Genomic DNA, 23,024 nt, shown 5'->3' with positions numbered 1-23,024 from the left:
TGGAAATGTCTAGGCCACTTATCAGACTGCTCTACTAAATTCCAAAATGTCACTTAACTCATTTTGCACTTTTCTTTCGTTTCCTTTTCTATTTCTTTTTCGTTTTATTTCTGCTTGGTAAATTTTGTTACCCATTATTCTTCATTTGCTCCATTTAGTGAATATTAATAATAGTATTTATTTTTTTGGTAGGAACTCTATATAAGTTTGTGATGTGGAGATACTGTATTCCATTCTGCTTTCTGGGGTTTTCTTAGTTTTAGTTGTTGTATTGTGGTTTCTGGGTTTGCTTTGATTTTCATGTTTAGTGGATATTTGTTGTTTTTACTTTTTTGAAAGCATGAAGTGTGTGATTGTTTCTGTTAGAGTGAGTTGGGGAACAGTGTTGCAGCTCTTATCTAGTTTCTAGAGCTTGAAAGTTGCTGTTTTTCCGTTGGTGAATTTTAAAAAGGGTCAAACTTTTGATGTCATTGCTGGTACAAAACATGGCATCAGTTGTTACTTTCAGGGTATCACCTAGTTCTGCAATAAATTTAGAGTATAAGCCTCGTTTTAGAGTGAGAACTCAGAGTTTAGGTGATGGTGATTCATCAGTTTTGTCATCTGATTCACTTGTGGTGAATGGTGGTTCTGTAACTAGGGAGAAAGTGAAAGATGGAACCTTGGTGCATTCAGGAAATGGGAGGATAAAGCCTCGAATTGAGGAGAAAAAGTTGGTTAAAGATGCCGTTTCAGAAGATTTAGAGGTGTTGTGGGAGGATGGATATGGGACTAAGAGTGTCAAGGATTATCTTGATGAAGCTACGGAGATGGTTAAGCCTGATGGAGGGCCACCTCGGTGGTTTTGCCCTGTTGACTGCGGGCCTCCTTTGGAGGGTTCTCCAACTCTTCTGTTTCTTCCTGGTAATTGTTGCTCCATTAATGGTGATTAGCTCCCTGTATTCAAAGGTTTGATGTGTCTTTTATATGAAGAGACATAAGATGGCTAGGATCTAGAAAACAGATTTCTTGGTTTTAACAAGTGATTTTGATCCTCAAAGTTTACTTTAATATCTTGCAGTAGGAATTCTAAAGGTCTGGTAAACAATATACGATCCTAAGAAATGTTTATATTTATATATTCTAATGCTTGCAGGGCTTGATGGACTTGGGTTAGGCCTTATTTTGCACCAGAAACCTCTTGGGAAGTAAGTTTTGTTATGCTATCTTATGAGCAGTTTGACTGCTTGAATATTTCTGTTGGTCTTTTGATTAGCAACTTCTAGATTTATTAATATAAAATAGAAACACAAAATTTTAGATATTGTTCTAAAATCTGGACATAGGGTCAGGTTTCAGGATTGTGTATCTGGAAAAGTAGGGTCAGTTTTGCAGTGATGGTCCTACTCTTATTTATACGTTTTATGTATGTTATGAAACATGGTTTCATTCTACTTTGGATCAAGCTAAATCCCTCCTGTTATTGTTGGAATCGTTTTCTTGCTAAAAATTTCAGAGGGTTTGGCTTTTTGAGTGCTGGTCAAAATGATAAAACTAAACTTATGTTCATTGTTTTAAGTTCCCGTGGATAGAAAGATGTTGACAAATGTTTTTCTGTCCATTTAATTTTGCATAGCCAACTTCAGGAAAGTAAATTAAGATATATTTTCCCATTGCATAAATAAAGAAGTTACATTGAGGAAACTAGATCTCTGTTGCTCAAAATGATTCCCCCTTGACCATATTTCTGTTGTACTATAGTCATATCAAAGTTCTTAAAAGTCATATTTAGCATTGCTATTTTTCATGCATTTTAAAGGTCCTTATTTCTCATTCAGAATTTTTTTTTTTTTTTTTTCTGGGAATGCAGAGCCTTTGAAGTTCGGTGCCTCCACATTCCTGTTTATGATCGAACACCGTTTGAAGGTCTTTACTTTCCAAAACCTGTGAAATCATCCCTTATTAACAAATGTACTTTGTTTAGTTCTTTGCAACTTAATGCGTGCATCAAACCATCAATATGATCAGTAGAACTTGCAAATTTTAGAGTGTGTTGGTGATTTGAGCAATAAGTTGCTTTGGAGCGAGAGAGCATGCCAACGAACTTGGCAAAATGAAATATTATTGGCCTTTTGTGATTTTTAATTTTTTTTCCTTTTTGGAATGATATATCCTATTTTTCATTTTTTATTTTTTTATATGAATGGCTGGTAGGTGAGAATGGGATTTGATATGAAATTGTTGGCTAGTTAGATCTGTAGTTTTTTGAATTCATGGCTATTGAACAGGGTCATTACATTCTATATACTTTAGATTTCTGAAATTATCCTATGTAATTATCTTTCCTGGAAATTGTATTCAGTAATTGAATATCTTCTGATTTTAATTAAAATGTGACATCCATCCAGTGTAGTCTTTTTATACTTATGGCATACTTTGATTTATCAATAACTTTTGCGTATTCTTTTTGCACTTATAGCCTACTTTGATTGATCAATAACTTATGGTATTTCTTGTATGAAGGACTGCTTCAATTTGTTGAAAAAACTGTGAGGCTTGAGCATGCCTCATCTCCCAATAAACCAATTTATTTGGTGGGGGATTCCTTTGGAGGATGCCTAGCACTAGCAGTTGCTGCTCGTAATCCGAGCATTGACTTGGTCCTCGTACTTGCTAACCCAGGTCAGTTTTGCGATATTGAGTTTTATAATTTTAAGTACATATGTTCTTGATACTACAATACATGCTGACATGCTTAGCCTTTCCATTTTAGCTACTTCATTTGGCAGATCACAGCTTCAGCCCTTGTTCCCTGTCTTAGAGGCTTTGCCTGATGAATTACATTTTACAGTCCCATATCTTCTTAGCTCTGTTATGGGTAATGATCTTTTGTTATACATGTGATTATCAGTTGCCACATGTTGCAGTTTGCGATTGTTCTTGTTACACCCCATGAGAAATTGAAAATCTTCTCTGATCTTTCTTAATTTTCTACATCAGGAGAACCAACTAAGATGGCAATGGTTAATATTGACAACAGGCTCCCTCCTAGACTAAGATCTCAACAATTTTCTGCCAACCTTACTGCTTTGCTGCCACGTCTTTCTGTAAGAAATGCTTGCTCTTGCACTTGTGTTATGTAGTACTTTGTTTTTATAGATAAAAAATTCTTTTGTACTTGAATTAGTTTTTGTATTCTTGTTTCGGTTGTTTTTGGTTGTACTGTCCTTTCTACAGTCTCCACTGACTGAAGTTCTACAATATATAGCTGATTTATGGTCATGAAAACCTTTTATTGTGGTTCTACTCCATTTAACTTGTAATTTACACTGTCGAATGAAAGAAAATTCAGGCCAGATGGCGACTCTCTGAATTCATAAAATATCACTTCTGTTCCTCCTATCTATAATGAGTAGTTATTGTAAATGTTATGTTCAAAATAGGCCAGCTAACACTGCACTGGGGTTAGAAGTGCCACCCCACTAATCCTTTTTCACCACAATTTTTCTGATTGCATGAAAAAGAAAAAATTCAAGTTCAAACTGATCCTGCAATTTTCACATCTTGGTTATGCAATTCAAACATTTGCATTATTGTGTTTCAGATGTGCCCTTTTGGAAGCTCTTTGCAGCTATTTTATAAAGTCATGAGAAGGAATGAAATGTGAAATGAAGTGCTTGCTAGTAAACAACACCCACCCTCTTCCAGAAAAAGAAAACCTAATACATACAAAAATAAAGTACATAGTGTAATGTGGTATATTAACCCATTAGAATTGAAGAAGACACTACTGCAAGCAAATGAAATGAAGTGATTGATTTTTCATGTTTTTGACCTTTGAGTTCTTTGTTTAATCTTATTTCCAGACTGAGAAGTTGCAGATGTATCCTCTGAGGGCTATATATTCATCTACGTTCTTATTTATATCCCTTTTTTTTTCTTAATATTTTTCAGGGTATGGCAGATATTATACCAAAGGATACTCTTCTTTGGAAGCTGAAGTTGCTTAAATCAGCTTCTGCGTATGCTAATTCACGTCTCCATGCTGTCAAAGCTGAAGTCTTAGTGCTTGCCAGGTCCTTATTTTCTCAAGAGTTAATGTGGTTTTTCTTATAGTTTGCTGGGCATAGATTATCTGTTGCTTTTCCTTTTCTTTTTAACCTTCAATATTTTATTAATTGTGTTTTGTATCTGTAAATATAATGCTGTCATTAGATATTCTGGATTTTCTGTTCTTGATGAACATGAACTATACAGTAACTTTGAGCCTTAGTTGACTTAGGAATGGCAGCCAATAGGAATTCTGGAGTCATATTATGATGGGAATTTGAGGGCAAAAGTTCTCCATATTGGCCAACCAACACACAAGTGTTATAGTCATGAGCAAAAGCAGGAAGTATTAATTAGTATTTTGTGTGCTTTCATTAACTTCTTCATCTTGTTCGGGACTAGAATGCTTCATTGATACATGAAGTCATTACTTTTTCTAAAAATGATACACGTTATGTTGCTATTGCTATTGAGTCTATCAGGTTTTCTGATACTAAATGCTTAAAACCATCTTATATAAGCTTCATTAGGAGTAAATAAAGCATTTGGAAAAACAAAAATAATTTTGCTTGTATGTGTGTCTCTATATATCTCTTTAAACAAAATAAGCTTCTTGATGAATTTTAAAGTTGAATGTTTGCTTTATTTTAGTGGCAAGGATAAGATGCTTCCTAGTGGAGATGAAGCAAACCGTCTCAGGATTTCATTGCAGAATTGCATAGTTCGCCACTTCAAGGACAATGGGCACTCACTTCTATTGGTAGGTTAGAAAGTGTAAGTTTGTACTGTTAGATTGTGCTGCTCCATCTTAAGCTTTATCTGAGATTGTTTGACTTAGTGGATCTCTTGATCAATTTTAGTATGATTTTTATATACTTGTCATTATATTGGTCAATTATATACTGTAACTCAATAGATGCATTATCATTGTAACTGATTATTGTTCTAGTCAGCTATCTGTGATGCATATTGGTTATATTTGTCTGTTAAACAATGGTCCACTACACCTGTTTTAATATTGTTGTTGGTTGCCTTATCTGATGGCTGGATTTTAATCATATACAAAATACTTTTATTCTGGTTTTCTTTTTTTTTTTTTGGGTTTGTTATGTATGTTTTGGTGTTCTAAGTCCTCAGAAATCTTCCTTTTAAATTACTAAAACTGTTTAGAACTAGCTCTAATATTAATTGATGCAAAATTTCAAATGACAGTTTTTTCATAAATATAACTTCATTTAGATTTTTAGGTGTTGGATTATCTTTCGGATACAAGAATACCAAAAGAAATTTTAACATCATAGCTTTATTATTTTGTCAGTTGCAATCTTATTTTAATTGCCACAATGACCAAGTTCAATGCAGAAGTCAAAACCCAAACACAAATTGGTCTATTTTGTGATGGAGTTTAGGAAAGGGCAAATCCATCTGACATTCTATGCGTGTAACTGTTGTGCCATATGCCCCAGCACAATGAAAAACTTTGTGGTCTCTTAGTTTATGCTTTTAATGTTCTTTTATCTTTCTCATTGATTTGACGCTGTGGCTACAGAATATGATCTCATTTGTTGCACCAATTATGTATCCTTAGTCACATTTGTGTTTGTAAATATTTTATTCTGTGCAAAGAAAATGTAATGTCTACTAATGTTTCTCTTAGGGAGTACAAGCTTAGGGAGTACAAGTATAGCTGAATTCTTTGTTATTGTGATATTACAGGAAGATAGCCTAAGTTTACTTACCATTATCAAAGGAACCTGCAAATACCGTCGTTCAAGGAAGTTTGATTCCATCTTGGATTTTCTGCCTCCTAGTAGGACAGAATTCAATTATGCATTTGATCAAGTGGTTGGGTAATTCTTCACAGCACTTTGCAACATATTCTTATATATTTATAATTTTTTTTGGTGTTTTTGTGATGTGATTTAATCTGCCTATTCCAATCCATGAACCATAATTGGGTTTGAGCACCTTATCAACTGATCCTGCTAGGGACTGACCTGCAGCTTACTCACGCTCAAGCATGAATATGTTAAATCTGAATGATAGTTAAAAATTTGGGTTTGCAAAGAACATCTTTTAAATTTGTTTTTCTCAAAATCCCTCTGAGAGCACATTAAAGCTTTCTTCTAAAGATGTGGTAGACTCATATTTCCTTCATCTCAAAATCCATGAACCATAATTGGGTTTGGGCACCTTATCAACTGATTCTTTTAGAGACTGATCTACACCTTACTCATGCTCAATCATGAATATATTAAATCTGAATGACAGTTAAAAATTTGGGTTCGCAAAGAACCTCTTTCAAATTTGTTTTTCTCAAAATCTCTCTGAGAGCGCATTAAGCCTTTTTTCTAAAGATGTGGTAGCCTCATATTTCCTTCATTTTTCAGCTTAAAGGAAACCTGATCATTGGATGTGCTAACATTGACAAAGACTTGGTTTCTGCAAAAATGTAAATGTTCATTTTTGATTATTTTCTACCTCATCTTTGAGAACATTGTAGTGTATGAGAAAGTTGGCCTCTTAGAGATTTGGCATATGTGATTAATTTATTTATGAAAACCAGTTTCTATATCCAATATTATTACAAGTTTCTATGTAAATTTATGAAAACCAGCAAAATTTTGTTGACATCGAATAAGTTTGTATGACTTTTACTTGTTCTCACAATTAAATGTTGAAATTGAGGATACCTCTCTCTTGTGCGCATGTCCACTTTACGAATTAAAAGTTGATGATTGAGGAGCTAGGTCTGAATCAAGTTAGGCAGTACCTTACATTTCCTATTCATGTCTGGACTTCAGTTGAAGCTCAAACCAGCCCATTTGAGTTGCAATTTGTTGCTCATTTTACTGTAGCTGATATTACAATCACATGAATTGCAGATTAATTAATGCTGCTACTAGTTCAGTGATGTTTTCAACATTGGAAGATGGAAAGATAGTGAAAGGCCTTTCCGGGATTCCAAATGAAGGTCCTGTCTTATTAGTTGGTTACCACATGCTGATGGGATTTGAACTTTATCCACTTGTTGAACAATTCTTGAGAGAGAAGAATATTATGGTTTACGGCATGGCTCATCCGGAGTTATTTTTAGGAAGGCTCGAGGATTCATCTAATGAATTTTCTATGACTGATTGGTTAAAAGTTATGGGAGCTGTACCTGTTACTGGTAAAAATCTTTTTAAATTGTTATCAAAAAAATCACACGTTCTTCTTTATCCTGGTGGTGCACGTGAGGCTCTCCATTACAAGGTGTGTCTGGTTCCTTGCATTCATTTGTAATAAAATCTTATTTCATTTTCCACGGGGCAATATAAAATAGGAGGTGCCACATCACTGGGGACAAAAACTAGAGATAATATTATTCTTTAAAATTTTTTGATTGCAGCTGCAAAATTTGTAATGATGTCTACTAAAAATATGAAAACACTGTAGGAAATATTAACTGTTTTTCTGGAATCTCATTTAACCTCATGTTCAAGGATCCTTGTAATAATATGGTTGTGTATGAGCTTAGGTATAGATAATTTAAATTCTCTTCACTTAAAGGTAAATGTCCTTCTTTATTAATAATATATGGGTTTTTAATATATATTGTTTCCTCACAGTTCTAGTGCTGCATTTGCCAGGGTGAACAATATAAACTATTTTGGCCTGATCAACAAGAATTTGTGAGAATGGCAGCACGATTTGGGGCCACAATTGTACCCTTTGGGGCTATAGGAGAAGATGACATAGCAGAAGTAAGCCCACACTCTTATCACTAACTAATTTTTAAATTTAAAGAAAAGAGTCTTTCTTTGATGCTGAAATATGGTTTTGATTGGTATTTAGGCTGGTGGTAGCTTTTATCCTCCATCTTTTCTGCTGCTTATCCTTATGTTTATATTTTTGAATTCCTTATTCAATACAAGGACAGCATTTCTGGATGATAATGTAACCAGTGTGTTAGAATTAAGATTCTAGAAATGGATACAAATGGGGCATTTTTTTATTAGAATTCAGGTACTGTATGGTGTAAGGTCAGTAATTGCATGATGTAATTTAGACTTCTGCAAAGTTGAAAGAGTAATTTAGTGCCTCCACTTCAAAAGTGACCCCTAAGAGTAAAATCTGAAGAAGGTCGTTGAGTACAAAGATGAATCTGTAGAAACCCTTCCTGTAAAGTGAAGAAAATAGATATGTAACTGAATAGTTTTAAGAAAACCAATTGAGAGGCATAAGTCTTTAAATTTCAAAATAAGTTAGTTGTTTGAGCAAATTTTATTTTAAAAAGTTTTCTTTTAGGAATAGTATCATAATGAACTAAAAGCTGTTTTAGATTAGAATGAGTCTATGAAGTTGGTTTCTTTGTAGATCTGAATGATTTTAGAATCTTTAAGATTTTTCAAACCTTAATCCTCTGCCTCTCTCCCCTGCTTTTTCTTATGAACCATAGAAGTAATTCATATGTATATAATTATATTAATATTTTGATTTTGTGTTCCAAATTAACATTTTACTTGCATATAATCTGTGGCAGTTGGTTCTCGATTACAATGACTTAATGAAAATCCCTGTGCTTAATGACTATATCAGGGACTCAATTAGCAAGTCTGTGAAAATAAGGTATCAGCTACTTTTAGCTATATTTATTTCATTACACTCTATTGTACCATAAAATTTGTATTACTCAAGAACAGCTAACACTTTTAAAAAAAAATTAAAAAGCCTACTGTCTTTTTTTTTTGGTGATTAGTAAGAATTCTGGTTAATTAAGACATGGCAGAAATTTTAAAACAAGACTTCAAAGATCTGTAACAGCAGAAAAAGTACATTACAAGCATATGATTACTTCTACTGATGAAGAATGTGCTATCTGGTTGTAGGGATGAAACTAGTGGAGAGGTTGCCAACCAAGCGCTTTTTCTTCCAGGTCTATTGCCGAAGATTCCTGGCCGCTTCTATTATCTGTTTGGTAAACCTATTCACACAAAGGGAAAAGAAGTGTTTTTGAGGGACAAAGAAAACGCAAACGAATTGTACTTGCACGTAAAATCTGAAGTTGAACGTAATATTGCCTACTTGTTGAAGAAGCGAGAAGAGGATCCTTATAGAAGCATTATTGATAGAGCTGCATATAATTTGATATATGGTCGTGATGTTCCAACATTTAAGCTTTGAAGAATTGATTGGACAGGTATATTGTTCAGGGTCCTAATGTTACAAAAATTATTCTTTTTCGGAATATTAGACATTTATAATATCATGTATATGCAAGAAAGCCTTTTTGCTGCTGTAAGTTATATTCATTCTATTTTTGCATTCAAGGTCTAATATGTACCATCCTGTAAAGATAATCTTTTTTCTTCTATCAATTATACATTTCATGGGGGCAATATCATTGTTTCAAAACCTGGACCGGAGGGCAACCCGCTTTGCTCTCCGGTTCACGGGTTAACCGGTCCAACCGGTTGGGTTGGTGACATCATCAAATCGGCATGATGATATCAGCACATAAAAAACTTTTTTTTTTTTTTTTTTAAGGATTTTCAGTTTTTTTAATAACACAATAACAATTTAATTACTACCCAACATGATTCAAAGATCACATTCAATAACAATCTTAACATAATTTAAGTATTTAACAACAATCTAAACTCCAAATCTAAAACATAATATTGTGTTCATCCATTACATATTAAATTTAAATGACAAAATACATAATAATTAATAATAAAACATTTGGTGTAAGTGTTTTTTTCTTTGATCTGTCTTCATCTAGATTGAGCTTCACACACTAGCATTAAAATTATTCATCATCATCATCACCATTCCTAAGAAGATCACCAGCACTGAGATGGGTGTACCCAAAGTGCTCGACAATATTTGCACATTGGGTTCCTTTGCCACTGCCTGGTCCACCTGGTTAATCAATGAGAAAGGAAATACCAGCTCAGGGAAGTCTCTGAAGATATAGAGAATAAGAAATAAAGAAGAAAATCCAAACTCACAAGCTAGAAAATTTTTATGTGAAAAAGAATATATCAGAAGCAAATAGTACACGCCCCGAACATTATAAACAACAAAAAATATTAACGTTCTCTATACAATGTTTGCTCTGCATCAAATAGTTTACAAATATTTCAGACAGAAATAATATACAAAGTGGGTTGAGGCCTTGTATCTGTAGTGGAAAGTGATTGCAATTTGTCAAAGAACTTGTGGAATGAAATCATTTCAAATACTCTAGTAACAGTTAGTACAAGATGCTTACCCAAACAAAAACAACAGTGGGCTTCTTCTCGGCTAAACTTCCATATGCTTCCTGCAATCGGATGTTTGTCAGATGACAACATCAAGGCAGGGCATAAATGAATGATAAAGGGTTATAATTTGTAACAGTAGGCATCCACCCAACTTGCCAGACTTTTCAAACAGAAAAGATTCAGATGTCAACTTGTCTACTCACTTTATAACTTGATCCAGTAACAATCCCGTAGCTTGGGCTACTAAACGATAGATTAAAGAATTCCATATCATTGTTTGGACCTTTTTAATTTCTTTTTGAAAAAATTCCCTCAGAAACATATTTAATTAAAAATGGGATTTTTTACTTAATAAAAATTTTCTCTGAAAAAAATTGGATCATCACAGTAGAGATCAGAAACGATGGCATGGAATTAAGGTTAAGGAAATGGAAATCGGTACCCTCTTTGGATCCTCAACAACGGTACCCATGAGAGCCAGCTAACTTGTATCTGAAATATATGATCTGCATAAGTAATCCAATAAAATATCAGGGCATTTGCATTAAAGAAGGAAATCAATTATCGAGAGCATAACAAATAATATAAAGTTATCATGGAATTCTACATCCGCACAATGCATAAAGAAGCATCAACATCTGTAAAGGTGAAATAAAATAATGGTAGTAGATTTAAAAGAGGAGAAGTTGATTAGATCTCTCAATAAGATGAATGGAGCGAGGAATGGAGCTGGAGCGAGGAATGGAGCTGTCGTCAACGAATGGAGCTGTTGCCATCGATTTCCAGCAAGGAACTGAACTGTCGTCGTCGATTTTCGGCGAGGGAGGAAGATGTCGTCGTCGATTTCAGACTTTAGGGAGTGGAGTTGATTGTGATTTGAGTGAGATTTCAGAGAGAAATTTTCGTAGAGAGCTGAGAAGAAGCTGAGAAATTTTCGCAGAGAAACTGAGAGAGAAGAAGCTGAGAAACAGAGAAAGGGCTGCGATTGCGTATTAGGGATTTAGGGGTTTTTAAAATTTCGATCGATTTATCTGCCGGTCCAACCTGAATTTATCCAGTTTTAAACGACTTAAAGCGGCTTATTGCATTATGGCAGTTTTGGTGTTGACTCGAATCGGACACGTGACCGGTTTTTGATCCAATCGGTTGGACCGGTAGGTCCAGTCCGGTTTTTAAAACAGTGGGCAATATATACAAATTTGATATCGGGGGTGGAACCTTGAAGGAAGGTTCGTCTGCTTAACCCTTAATCACTTGAAGAGTCCTTCTTCACCTTAATTGTGGGGTGCAATTCTCTTCACAAACATTATATGTATGTGTATATGTAATGCAATAAATAGTTGGATGTATGAGTTCTCTATTTGTCAGATTTGTGTTATAGATTGGTAGTACTATGACTTAAAGGAAAACATACAGTCAGGCCAATGAGAAGGCCAGCCTAGCTTTCAGTTTAATGCACCACAAATTAATGCCGGGTCTCTCCTAGACATGAAATGGACATTATACATGGAAAACAGAGAAAAGAAATTATCACGTGTCAATATAGTAGTAGTTGCCATGGTATTCTGGGAACATGAGTATCAGTTTATCAATTGGTAGTCTCTTGATCTCTTCACACTATGTAAGCATTTCCATTTTTGCCTCCAAAAAGGGATAGAAACTGATTGGCTAGCAAGGCAGGCAGTAGCCTATACGATTCTGGACAAGTTTTTGATGACTGGAAACTGTTAAAGGTACTATTATGGATTCCTTTTTTGTTGCATAAGTGTCATACCTCTTATTCACATGAAACTGCAATTGTCTCTTAGATCAGGTTGGGGAAGAGAATACTCAGGGAAGATACAGATACACTTGGTATTTTTATATTGCATTACTTTAGCTTTCTGAGGTGCTTCAGCTTTTCTTTTTGTACTGACCAATCTGAAACCTGACTTGACAAAGCAACTTGCATACTTTTTCTCTATTCTATTCACCTGTAGAAATAAAAAATTGTGGGAACGAAGAAGACAATTTCAGTGGAGGCAATTCATTAGTTTGGTAATGGAGGTCACAGTTCATGAAGAATTTGGTTCTTCAGACTTTTATTTAATGCTAAGAGTATCAATGTTGGGGAAAAGGGATGGAATATGATCCCATATGAATCTCTTAGGGAGGTAGAAATTTTTAGCCAAGTGATGGCATTAACAATGACATGGGTGGAGAAGAATAGCCAGCTTGTTTCTTGATTCCACTTGTTTTGTGGACACAACTAGATACTGCCGAAGTTCTGGCATCAACTTTTTTTTTTTTTTGGGTAATCGGGATTCATTGAACATCTTACAAGTCCAAAAGATTAGGTAAGTCATGATATTATTGTGATAGGCGACCCTAAAGTTTGAACCTAAAAACTTAAAGAAGAGAGCAAACCTATTTGACCGCCAGACTAGTTTTTTTTCCCATTGGAGTGCTATTATGTGATTAAGTTACAACAAAATTCCAATTGGTCAAAAAATGTATTGAAAGATCCTGTAGCAAATGAATCATTATCATAACTGTGCGGTCAAGATCTATTTTATTTCTTATTTATCTTTATTATTTGTCAACCGCAAACTGGAAGTATGCTCAACTTTATTATATCCTGATTGATAGTTTACTGTAACTTCTTCCTTTTGTCATGTATGAGTTGTATTTAATTTATGAATCACATTAGCTTTAAATTTACTATACTTTTCAAGGTGACCATGGTTCACACATGAAATCTCTTACATCATGGAACAATATCTGTTGTAAAGATTTGGATTAATTCTTACAAGAACATAATCAGTTTGTGTGTTCATAACAGATAGTGGCTGTCACAATCCATGGAAGAACCAGAATATGATTCATTAAGCTAATATTTCCAGAACATAAAGGCTATCTCAAAGAGCGTGGCCAAAAGTTAAGATATGACTTGGACACGCAATTTATGCCTTTGAATCTTATATAGTATCATGGAAGCGAAAGTGGACTTAGTATTTCTATATAAAGGAGAAGTGTAACAACCGTGAGATGTGAGAAAAAGAAGTCTAGAGTTCTTTACACAGAGAACAAGTTTCCTACTCTAGGCTAAGCAATGTCTGGCTATGGTTACAATTACAGAGGGAACTCCGGGTACAACGGTTTAGGGCCTCAGACTGATACATGGAGCAAGCCAAACAGCTATGCCTCAGATCATGTCTGTAAGCCAGTCATTGTTGATGCTGAGGGGAGGAAACATCCAGTCGTTTACAATCCCGACTATAACACAAGTTACTGTATTACAAAAACTGAAACAGTTGTGCAGCAGGTTCATTCACCTTTCAGCAGTGACCACAAACATAGCTCTCCAACGAAATTTGAGTATGAACCAGTGAAAGAGTACGGTTATGGTGAGAATCAATGGCATAAGCCTACAACTGACTACGGATATGGTGAGAATAAGTGGCATAAGCCTTCAACTGGTTATGGATATGGTGATGATAAATGGCATAAGCCTTCAAGTCCGGTTCATGATCGCCCGCAAAAGGTGGAGGAATTCCTCACCGAGGTGCAAACTGAAGCTAGTCGACCAAGGTTTGGCCCCTTGAGTGGTTCACATTGGCGCCAGACTCCTACCACTGGTAATCATGGTAATACTGGTTATGGTGATTATCAGAATGAGAACTATGATGACTATCACAGGAAAAATGGTATTGGGACAGAACCAACTATGATCACCAGTGGTGGATGGGCAAGGCCAAGCCGTACAGGATGGGCTTCTCCACCAGATACTTCACTCTCCAAACCGGCAAATGACATCGGTGCAGCCATGGAGTATTTGACAGTAGTTGCCAAACCTACCACATTCACCACTTCTCCGGATTCCACCACCTCTCAGTATTCCAGGGTCTCTGTGCCTATCTCATCATCGCCCACCCGCCCACTGTTTTAAAACCCGACCCAGGGGACCTGCCCCACGCTCATCTCTACTCATCAGGGCCAAAGAGAGATGACTTCACTGAAACCATTGACAGCCGGGAGGCTTCAAGGCGGTATGGCAACCTCAATTCACCATCTTATCCCGTAGAATCATACACAAACACCATTGATAGCAGGGAGGCTGCAAGGAGGTACAAAGGCACAGCTCTGTGAAAGTAATATTAATACACTAGTATATTATTGTGTCATGGGTTTGTAAGTCTATCAGAGTCTGTTTTCTTCCTTTTTTTTCTTTTTTACCAAATTCGAAATCTATCTGTCGTAGCAGCTAAGTTGTGGTAAAGGCTTGTTTCTGATCTCAGTTGTAAAATAAGCTTTCTTATGAAGCAGTTGCAATAAATTAATGGAATATTTTTCCTTTCGTGAATTCTGTCCATATGATTGCTTTCTTCTATGTTTTGAGCTTTAAGTTTGTTTTCTGTCTTCAGGTTATGGTAATTACTTTCTCTGGAAACCCATCAAAGATTATATTGAATAAAATTTTCTAGTTTCAATAAACCAAAATTTGACATAACTTCCTAGTGAGAGTATTTCAGAATCGTAAAGCTGTTCTTCTCTAACCTAAATCAAATTCATTTTGGCCTTATTAGATTAGAGTTCTGTCAGAAACTTTCAATCAGATCGTTTTCCAGTTTCTTCATGTACTGCCTCATAAAATTCAGACACTTTAATTATTCCTATGTCTGGTTTACACACCTACATTAAACACTCCTGCTTTCAGTTACCATTCTAAAAAGTAGAAGCACATATGACGTAAGTGTTATTAATAACGTATTTAAAACACCAACATCAATGAAACTAAAATTCAAAAGAAATACTATTCAACTTATAACCTACATTATCTCCCTATATACATAGGTTTAGTGATCTCTTTCAATTGGATACTCCCTCTCACTCCAGCACCTAACACTTAGCTACCTTAAGAACTCATGCTTCCAACATCAACCTCATTCAAATAGGGCTCATTGAATCACCACTTTTCCTGGAAATCTGGTTTCATCATCAACCTCATCCGAAAAGAAAAGACGCATTTGAATGACCACTTTTTCCTAGAAATCTTATATTAGAAAAAATACATTCTAAACTTCCTGAACTTACTAAAGTCCAAGCTCTTTGACATCTCAGCGCCATGACAGATGCTCTTCCTAAGAATTCTTAATTTTTTCTTTTCTTTTATGATAATATGAAATTCAGAAGAGGAGAAAATGTGAAGTACATGGATTGATGTGAAAGGTATTTAAGTCTTATGCGAACCAAATGATATTGAAGAATGAAGCCTTCTACTAAAACTTGACACAATTCTTTTTCTGACTTAACTGGGTTTAAAATATTGGTACAAAGAACATCATCTTCCACAAGCAAAAGATTGGTCAACCATCTTACTGAAACTAGACCGTCAACATCCACTCAATTGCCTCCTTCAGAAACTAAGCTCAAGGAAAGTCTTTTCTTGATATGGCTGCTTTCCTTGTTGAGATCTTGAGAATTTTGACACGGAAAATTTTTATCTTGATGTTTTCTCGTATGCTCCCATAAAAATACAAGTTCTTGCACTGTCCTTACCTTCATAAACGAGAAAATTGGGCTTCAAAAAGGCCCTTCCATATTACAATTTCTTATCAGGCAACCTGGGTCATTGATTCTCATTTACATGTTTATACAAATACTGCAATTCCAAGGGGAACTTTATCTTACTATCCATAACATATTGTTCTCAAGGAGTTAAACTTATCCTGAATCATGTAAGAACTTCGAAAAATTTTCATGACAAGTTCTGCATGATTATATTCCCAGTAGGGGACGAGGATCAAGCATATACTAAAAGAAAATGGAGTTCTTCCGATGCAAATAATGTCACAAAATTGATGAATTACGTCACATTAAAACTATAACGATTCTGGGAGCTGAGTTGATAAAATTCCAGCGACGCTTCTTGGCGTCGGAGTATCTGGCCTTTACTGACAATATTGTGTTGCGTCCGAGAAGACATCATTGGAAAACAGCAATTTTCTTTCGGTGATACTAGGGGCATTTCAGCAACTTGATTATCTATTTTTTCTTATGTTCAAGCTGGAGGAATTCCTTCGGTTGTAGACTATTGTACTTACAGGTGAACTTGAATTTCCATGCGTTCCTGAGAAACTATATATCCCTAAGCAATTACTAGTTAACTAAATATCTTCGAGAGTCTGCATTAAATGCTAATTCATTGTGATTGTTCCTTTGCTGGTGAAAAAGATACTTCAGAAAATAAAATTGAAAGATTAATTCCTTTACCAAGTGAATTGAACCTAAGCGGAATGGGTTGCTAAGTTGATTTTAGTTTTCATTCTTTATCATTGCAAAACAACCAACCATGGAATAAAATAAAGAACACCAGGGGTTTTTACATGGTTCGGCAACATGCTTATATTCATGAGACCAAGTCCAGATGTAGCCAATCTACTATGGTAAACATTCATAGTTTAATTACAAAGCCAAAGTTAAACATCAGTTGCAAGAACACTCCCTATTTTACAACGCTTCAAACTTCACCTTTTGGTTGAACTTTGAACTACCACAGCAAGGTCCACATTCACAAGATTACTTGGTTAGCCTTGAGCTCCTCTCAAGGTATAGCAATGAAGATGCACTTCAGCTCCAAAAGCTTAAAATCCCATCAAGCAACAACAATGGAAACCTACGTTCCAGCCATGAACAAATAAAACAAAGTTTGTCAAAGGTATTTATAAGCCTACCTAAGACATATGAAACCTAATTTAAACAAAAGAAACCTTAAGGAATTTTTAGAGTAATATAAGAGGAATAATCAGGTTTAAGAAAAATTGCATTGGAGGAGTCAAAAATATAGAAAACTTGGGCTTTAATGCAAGGACATGTGGCAAGGAATAACTTTATTGAATTCACCTTTATAAAAGTTTATTCTAATATCAAGACGCCACCTATCAAAGAGAATAAAACTTTCTAGTACATTGAATATAAAATTGACAAGTGTTATGGACCACACAAATATCTCTTAAGAGAATAAAACAGCTCATGCATTCTAGAAGCATAACACGTGTTATCCAAATAAATCTACCAGATACATTGTGATTACTTTGACTCAGAGGTGCTCACCCGATATAGCAGATAAACAACATAATAAAAGGTGATCACTTTTAACACAAGGTCGTTACACTAGAAATTTAAATAAGAATGATTGTGCAATATTTAAAGTGATGTGTTCATACCATAACTAGTGTTACATCATTAGAATCATAAGTTGACAAAATAACTTACAAAAATAATAAATAAAAACTAAGCTGGTTAGGTGCTGAAATGTAAAATATAGTGTACACGGGCTAATGTGAAAGCCAGATGTTAAGTGAAGCAATTTAGTCGAATTTTGCTGCAACTTGGCGCAGTTCCTGGAATGACCAACTGTGATTGAAACAATAGTCCAGAAAGAAATTAAACAAAAAGCTACTTTCTTAATCCTGATTTCCTCAACTCGTATTTTCCAATGAAAAACAAAATAATAACTTAATTTCGCAATGGCAAAAGAGAGTTAAATAATCACATCTTACTAATATTGCACAAAAAAATCCACTAAATATAATCTGCATATTTTTAGGAACTTTTTAAAATAAACAATCTCTCCATTAAAATTTTGACATACATTTCTTCTTTAAGAGTGTAGTGCAAAAAGTGAACATGGAACCATATGTTATGCAACAGAAACATAGACTCTAAGAGTCTGCTTGGGAATTTTTTTTTTCATTGGTTTTAAAGGGTTTTTAATTAGACTAGTTTTGAGGTATTTTAAAACCATTACTTGCCAGATTTTTTATGCACTGGTTTTGATTAGCTCAAAAACCCCTCAGAACTAGTGTAGTGTATTTTTGAGGGGTTTATAAAACATACCCCAAATCGGGGTGTTTTGGTTGGCTTTAAAATTTTATTCCACAAATAACCTATCCACTACAAAACTATCCCAATTATATCCAAATTTTTATTTAACCATATTATGTGCGTCTCCAACCATATTAAATATAAAATAATCTTAAATAATCATTAAAAAAATAAAAAATAAAAAAAAAATAAAAATCTCATTTCTAGATGCTTTATTGGGGAAGTGGAGCTACAATTTTTCAATCATTCTAGATGCTGCAAAGAATGGTGAAGAAGGTAAGAAGACTTTATCATATTTGAAATTATAAAATATTAATACGTAGAAAACAAATAAAAGACCCTTACCTTGTAATTGAAAAAACAACACTCTCAAGTACTGGTTGAAGTTGGGTATTTTTATGCGCATACATGTAAATTTATCATTTTAAAAAACTGTCAGAACCGCTAGAAAATAAACTCCCAAGCACAAGTTGGGTGTTTTAAAATCCGCTACTAAAAACCCCTCAAAACCGTTACGCGGTAGTTTACCCTCAAAACTGCTATGGTGGTTTACCCTCATAACCACTACCATGAAGCTCCCAAGTGGACATAGCTATTGAAATATAATAATAACAACCACTAAAACAGAAATAAATAACCAAAATAAAGAATACTAGAAACTAAGGAGGTTCGGTGTTGTCACCTACATCCTCAAGTGCTGCAAAAGAAACTCCATTATTCGTTGAAGAATATTACAAACTTTTGGGCAATACTATTAATACCCAAAATATATAGGCATATAAACAATAACCCAAAAAAAAAGGAAACTCTCAAACTTGTGGGGATCCAAAAATGGATTTGGATACTCAAACCAAAGCCTAATATCCCTATATATAGTTACAAAAGCATTAGCCTTTTGTTAACTATCCAATGTGGGACTTAAAGAAATTCCCACCCTTTTATACAGGAAACCAAGACTTGACTCCTTAGTTTCCTAACCACTATGAGATACAAGCAAAAACCAATATTTCAAGTGTTTGAGCCACATTTTCAACAAACTCCACCTTGATGTAGACCTGGCAAAAAGGGACTCGTACTCAAGATTAACAACAAGCCTCCTCTCTCTTTTCAACTCTACATTACTCTCTCTACCAAGCAAACAAACAAATAAACAGATATTTTTATTCTCTTTTCTCAAGATTCAATTCAAACTTTGGAATGGCGATTTCAGTTTCAGCTTCAATAATCCCTTCCTTGAACACTAAAGCTTCTTCTAGAAACCTCTCCAAACTCTCATCGCTATCTTCTTTGCAGTTTCCTGCACAGTTCTGTCATATTCAAATTGTTAATAATAGCCGAATTTCATCTCCCTTCCGGCCTCTTCCTCTGGTACTTATTTAATTTGTGTTTTGTTCAACAGTTATTATAATAACAATTATTATTATAAGTAGGTTTTGTGATTTGTCTAAAGAAGAAGGGGTTTGTCTAAAGAAGAAGGAAGAGAAAGTGGGTTAGTATGAAGAAAAAGAAAGAGAAAGGTTGTTGGGATTCTAAAGAAACAAGATCTGTGAGAGAAAAAAGATTTGTGAGCGAACGAAGAGAGAGAGAAAGTGGGTTTGTATGAAGAAGAAGGAAGAGAGAAAATGGGTTTGTATGAAGAAGAAGGAAGAGAAAGGTTGTTGGGATTCTAAAGAGACAAGATCTGTGAGAGAAACAAGATTTGTGAGCGAACAAAGAGAGAGAAAGTGGGTTTGTATAAAGAAGAAGGAAGAGAGAGAGAGAGAAAATGGGTTTGCATGAAGAAGAAGGAAGAGAAAGGTTGTTAGGATTCTAAAGAAACAAGATCTGTGAGAGAAACAAGATCTATGAGCGAAGGAAGAGAAAGGTTGTTGGGGTTGTTGAACTTTCTCTCTCTTACTAGTTTTTACTTTATGGGTTGTTTTTGCAGGCGGCAGAATTTTTAGGCTTTAACAAAGAGAGGCGGTAGGATAAGCTTACCATCCTATGGGAGATGAGAGGCGGTGGATTCATCACAAATCACAATCAACTCTTTACAAATAAAAAAAAATAAAAAATAAAAAGAAATTTTTTTTTTGGGAAAAACGAGTGACTCGCGGGTCGACCCATACTTGCACGGGCGGGTACGGGTGGTGCCTTTCCCTACCTGTTCAAAAAATTTACCTGTTGACCTATACCCGTTTGACCCGTTACCTGTGGTTACCCAACCCGTACCTTCCCAGCCCGCCTATTTGCCAGGTCTTCCTTGATGAGATTATCTTTCAAATAGTTTCCTGTATTCTTCTAACAAATTTTGCAACATCTTCAAATGCGCCAAATGGTGCAGTCAAATTCACAAGATGTTGATCAAGTTTCAACAATGAGTGAAATTGACATTTGCCACTACCTTAGTCAATATATCCGCAGGGTTATCTTCCGTTCCAATCTTTTTGAAGAATCATCTTCCCATTTTCAATATAATTCTGTACAAAGTGAAATTGAACGTTGATGTGTTTCAAATGTGCATAATAAACTTGGTTCTTGGCCAAATGAATAGCACTCTAGCTATCACAATACACACTAATGTGTTTCAAAACAATCCCTAAGTTATCAAGCAACCCTTGAAGCCAAATTCCCTCTTTTGCAACCTCTGTAATTGCCATGTACTCTGCTTTTCAACAGAGCAACTGTAGACTGTAGAGTAGACTTCCAACTCACTGTTCTTTTAGCAACTATAAACAGATAACTAGTAATTTGAACGATGCTTATCCAAATCACCAGTGTAATCAGAATCAACATAACCAACAACAAATAGACTAAGATCAATATCTCGCTCAGAAATCAAACCTATATCTACAGTACCTCAAATATATTGTAGAAACCATTTCACAACTTGCCAATGTCCTTTACCAGGATCATGCGTATGCCTGCTCACCATACTAACTACCTGTGAAATACCAGGCCTTGTGTACCCATAGCCCATCATACATTGATTAAATTGCTTGTACCACTGTCTTGGTGACTACTTCAATCCATATAACGATTTCTTCAATCTGTAAACCCAATTTTCCTTTCCAGAAACCCTATAATCATATGGTTGAGTCTTGTAGATTTCCTTTTCCAAATCACTGTGTAGAAATGAGATTTTCATGTTAAATTGAACCAGTTCAAAATCAAATTGTGTCACAAAGGCTAGCAAAATCTGAATGGAAGAATTCTTCACTACTGGAGAAATCAGTTCCTTCCATTTGAGCGTATCTCTTTGCTACCAATCTAGCCTTGAGTCTAACATCTTCTCTGTTAGGAAATCCCTCATTCTTTGCACACACCCATTTACACCCAATCACCTTCTTATGTAGGGATCGCATCTCATCATTCATGGTTGGTTTCCATGATTCACAATTTGAACTCTTAACTACTTCTTTATAAGTCGTAAGAATGTCATCACCTATGATTGGAAGTGCATAAGCCGTCAGCAAAATGAGCAAGCTTGCGAATTTCTCATCTTGGCCTATTGTATGCAATTGATTCTTGTTGCCATGGAGATTCTTGCGATAAAATCTCCTCTTCATCTTTAGTATCCACATCAATCACCTCATGATCACTTTTTGTCTCGTGGACACTATCTAGTTCAATTGTTGTTTAAAATTCCACCTGCTACTGAGTATGCTCCATATGCTGTGGAGTACTGTTAACCTTTATCTGATTTCCTGGTTTCTTCTCTAACATAGAAGACTCACCAAATGTCACATCCATGCTAAACAACATTTTCTTCGAACTTGGACACCAAAATGATATCCTTTCACACATGAGGTAATCCCCATTAATACTGCTTTCTTTGCTCTAGGATCTAACTTAGACTATTTCACATAATAATAAGTAGTGGAACCAAAAACATGTAAAGAGTCATAATAAAAAATAGGTTTTCTAGACCTTACCTCAGTCGGTGTCTTGCCTTCAATTGCACTTGACAATAGACGATTAATGAGATAACACGCATATGCAACTGCCTCAGCCCAAATCTTTTTGCCCAACCTAGAATTGGACAACATACATCGAACTTTTGATTCATGCATTCTGCTATCCCATTCTACTACGATGTATCTCTGATTGTGAAGCGTTTGACAATTCCCTCATCCTGACATATTTTAAAAAATGAGTCACTTCTGTATTTACCACCATTATTTGATCAGATATGCTTAATTTTTTTTCCAGTCTGAGCCTCAATCATCTTCTTCCATATTAAGAAGATTTCTAGAACTTCACTCTTATTCTTCATAAAGTACACCCAAACTCTTCTAGAAAAAAACATCAACAAAAGAAACAAAATAGTGCATACCTCCCAAAGATGTTGTTTTGGTAGGTCCCCACACATTAGAGTGAACATAATCCATAATACCCTAAGTATTATGGATTGTGGTGCCAAACTTCACACTTGTCTGCTTTCCCAGAACACAATACTCACAAAATTCTAATTTATAGGATTTTATGTCTTTCAACAAACCTTGTTTCACCAACCCTTACAATGTTTTCTCTCCCGCGTGTCCCAAATGCATATGCCACAATATGGTTGCTTTTCGAATCTACATCTTCTTGAGAGACTGTAGCTACTAATCTAATAATTGTACTTCCTTGAAAGTAGTACAACTTATTGTTTCTTCTAATAACCTTTCCTCACCACAAGCGCGTCTGATACAACTTTAAGAACCCCATCTTGCATATTGACATTAGTCCTTTAGACTCAAGAAATCCTAATGAGATGAGATTCTTCTTCAAACTGGGAACATATCAGACATTTTTCAGAACACTAATCGATCCATCAAGAATTTTCAAATGGATTGTACCGATCCCCATTATTTTACAAGCACTATCATTGCCCATAAAGAACTTGTCCCCTAATTA

At 35.1% G+C, this 23,024-nt stretch overlaps 2 protein-coding genes and 1 long non-coding RNA gene across 3 annotated transcripts in view; 2 read left to right on the top strand and 1 right to left on the bottom strand.

Moving 5' to 3' along the window:
* Positions 1–115: 115 nt before the first annotated feature.
* LOC116143037 (acyltransferase-like protein At1g54570, chloroplastic) lies at positions 116–9,423 on the top strand. The gene is made up of 14 exons (XM_031428450.1): positions 116–903; positions 1,136–1,187; positions 1,850–1,905; positions 2,503–2,661; positions 2,753–2,857; positions 2,980–3,086; positions 3,934–4,055; positions 4,681–4,789; positions 5,746–5,879; positions 6,915–7,284; positions 7,662–7,775; positions 8,555–8,640; positions 8,901–9,244; positions 9,285–9,423. The coding sequence occupies exons 1-13, from the start codon at positions 465–467 to the stop codon at positions 9,193–9,195; spliced, it is 2,148 nt and encodes a 715-aa protein (XP_031284310.1). The 5' UTR covers positions 116–464; the 3' UTR covers positions 9,196–9,244; positions 9,285–9,423.
* A 341-nt stretch (positions 9,424–9,764) lies between these two features.
* On the bottom strand, positions 9,765–11,213 carry LOC116143030. Its single transcript, XR_004130078.1, has 3 exons — positions 10,723–11,213; positions 10,289–10,339; positions 9,765–9,936 (listed from the first exon to the last, which is right to left on the bottom strand). It is a non-coding gene; the product is annotated as an uncharacterized LOC116143030 (long non-coding RNA).
* Positions 11,214–13,331: 2,118 nt separating this feature from the next.
* Positions 13,332–23,024, top strand: part of LOC116143079 — a 36,612-nt gene continuing 26,919 nt past the window's right edge. The window contains exon 1 of the mRNA XM_031428496.1: positions 13,332–13,799. Within this exon, the coding sequence (XP_031284356.1) occupies positions 13,372–13,799 (428 nt within the window). The 5' untranslated portion in view covers positions 13,332–13,371. The remainder of the gene's footprint in view (positions 13,800–23,024) is intronic.

This window comes from Pistacia vera, unplaced genomic scaffold (assembly GCF_008641045.1).
Source record: "Pistacia vera cultivar Batoury unplaced genomic scaffold, PisVer_v2 Contig425, whole genome shotgun sequence".
Taxonomy (NCBI): Eukaryota; Viridiplantae; Streptophyta; class Magnoliopsida; order Sapindales; family Anacardiaceae; genus Pistacia; species Pistacia vera.
Note: the sequence above shows the minus strand (reverse complement) of the source record. Positions and strands in the feature narration are given on the sequence as shown.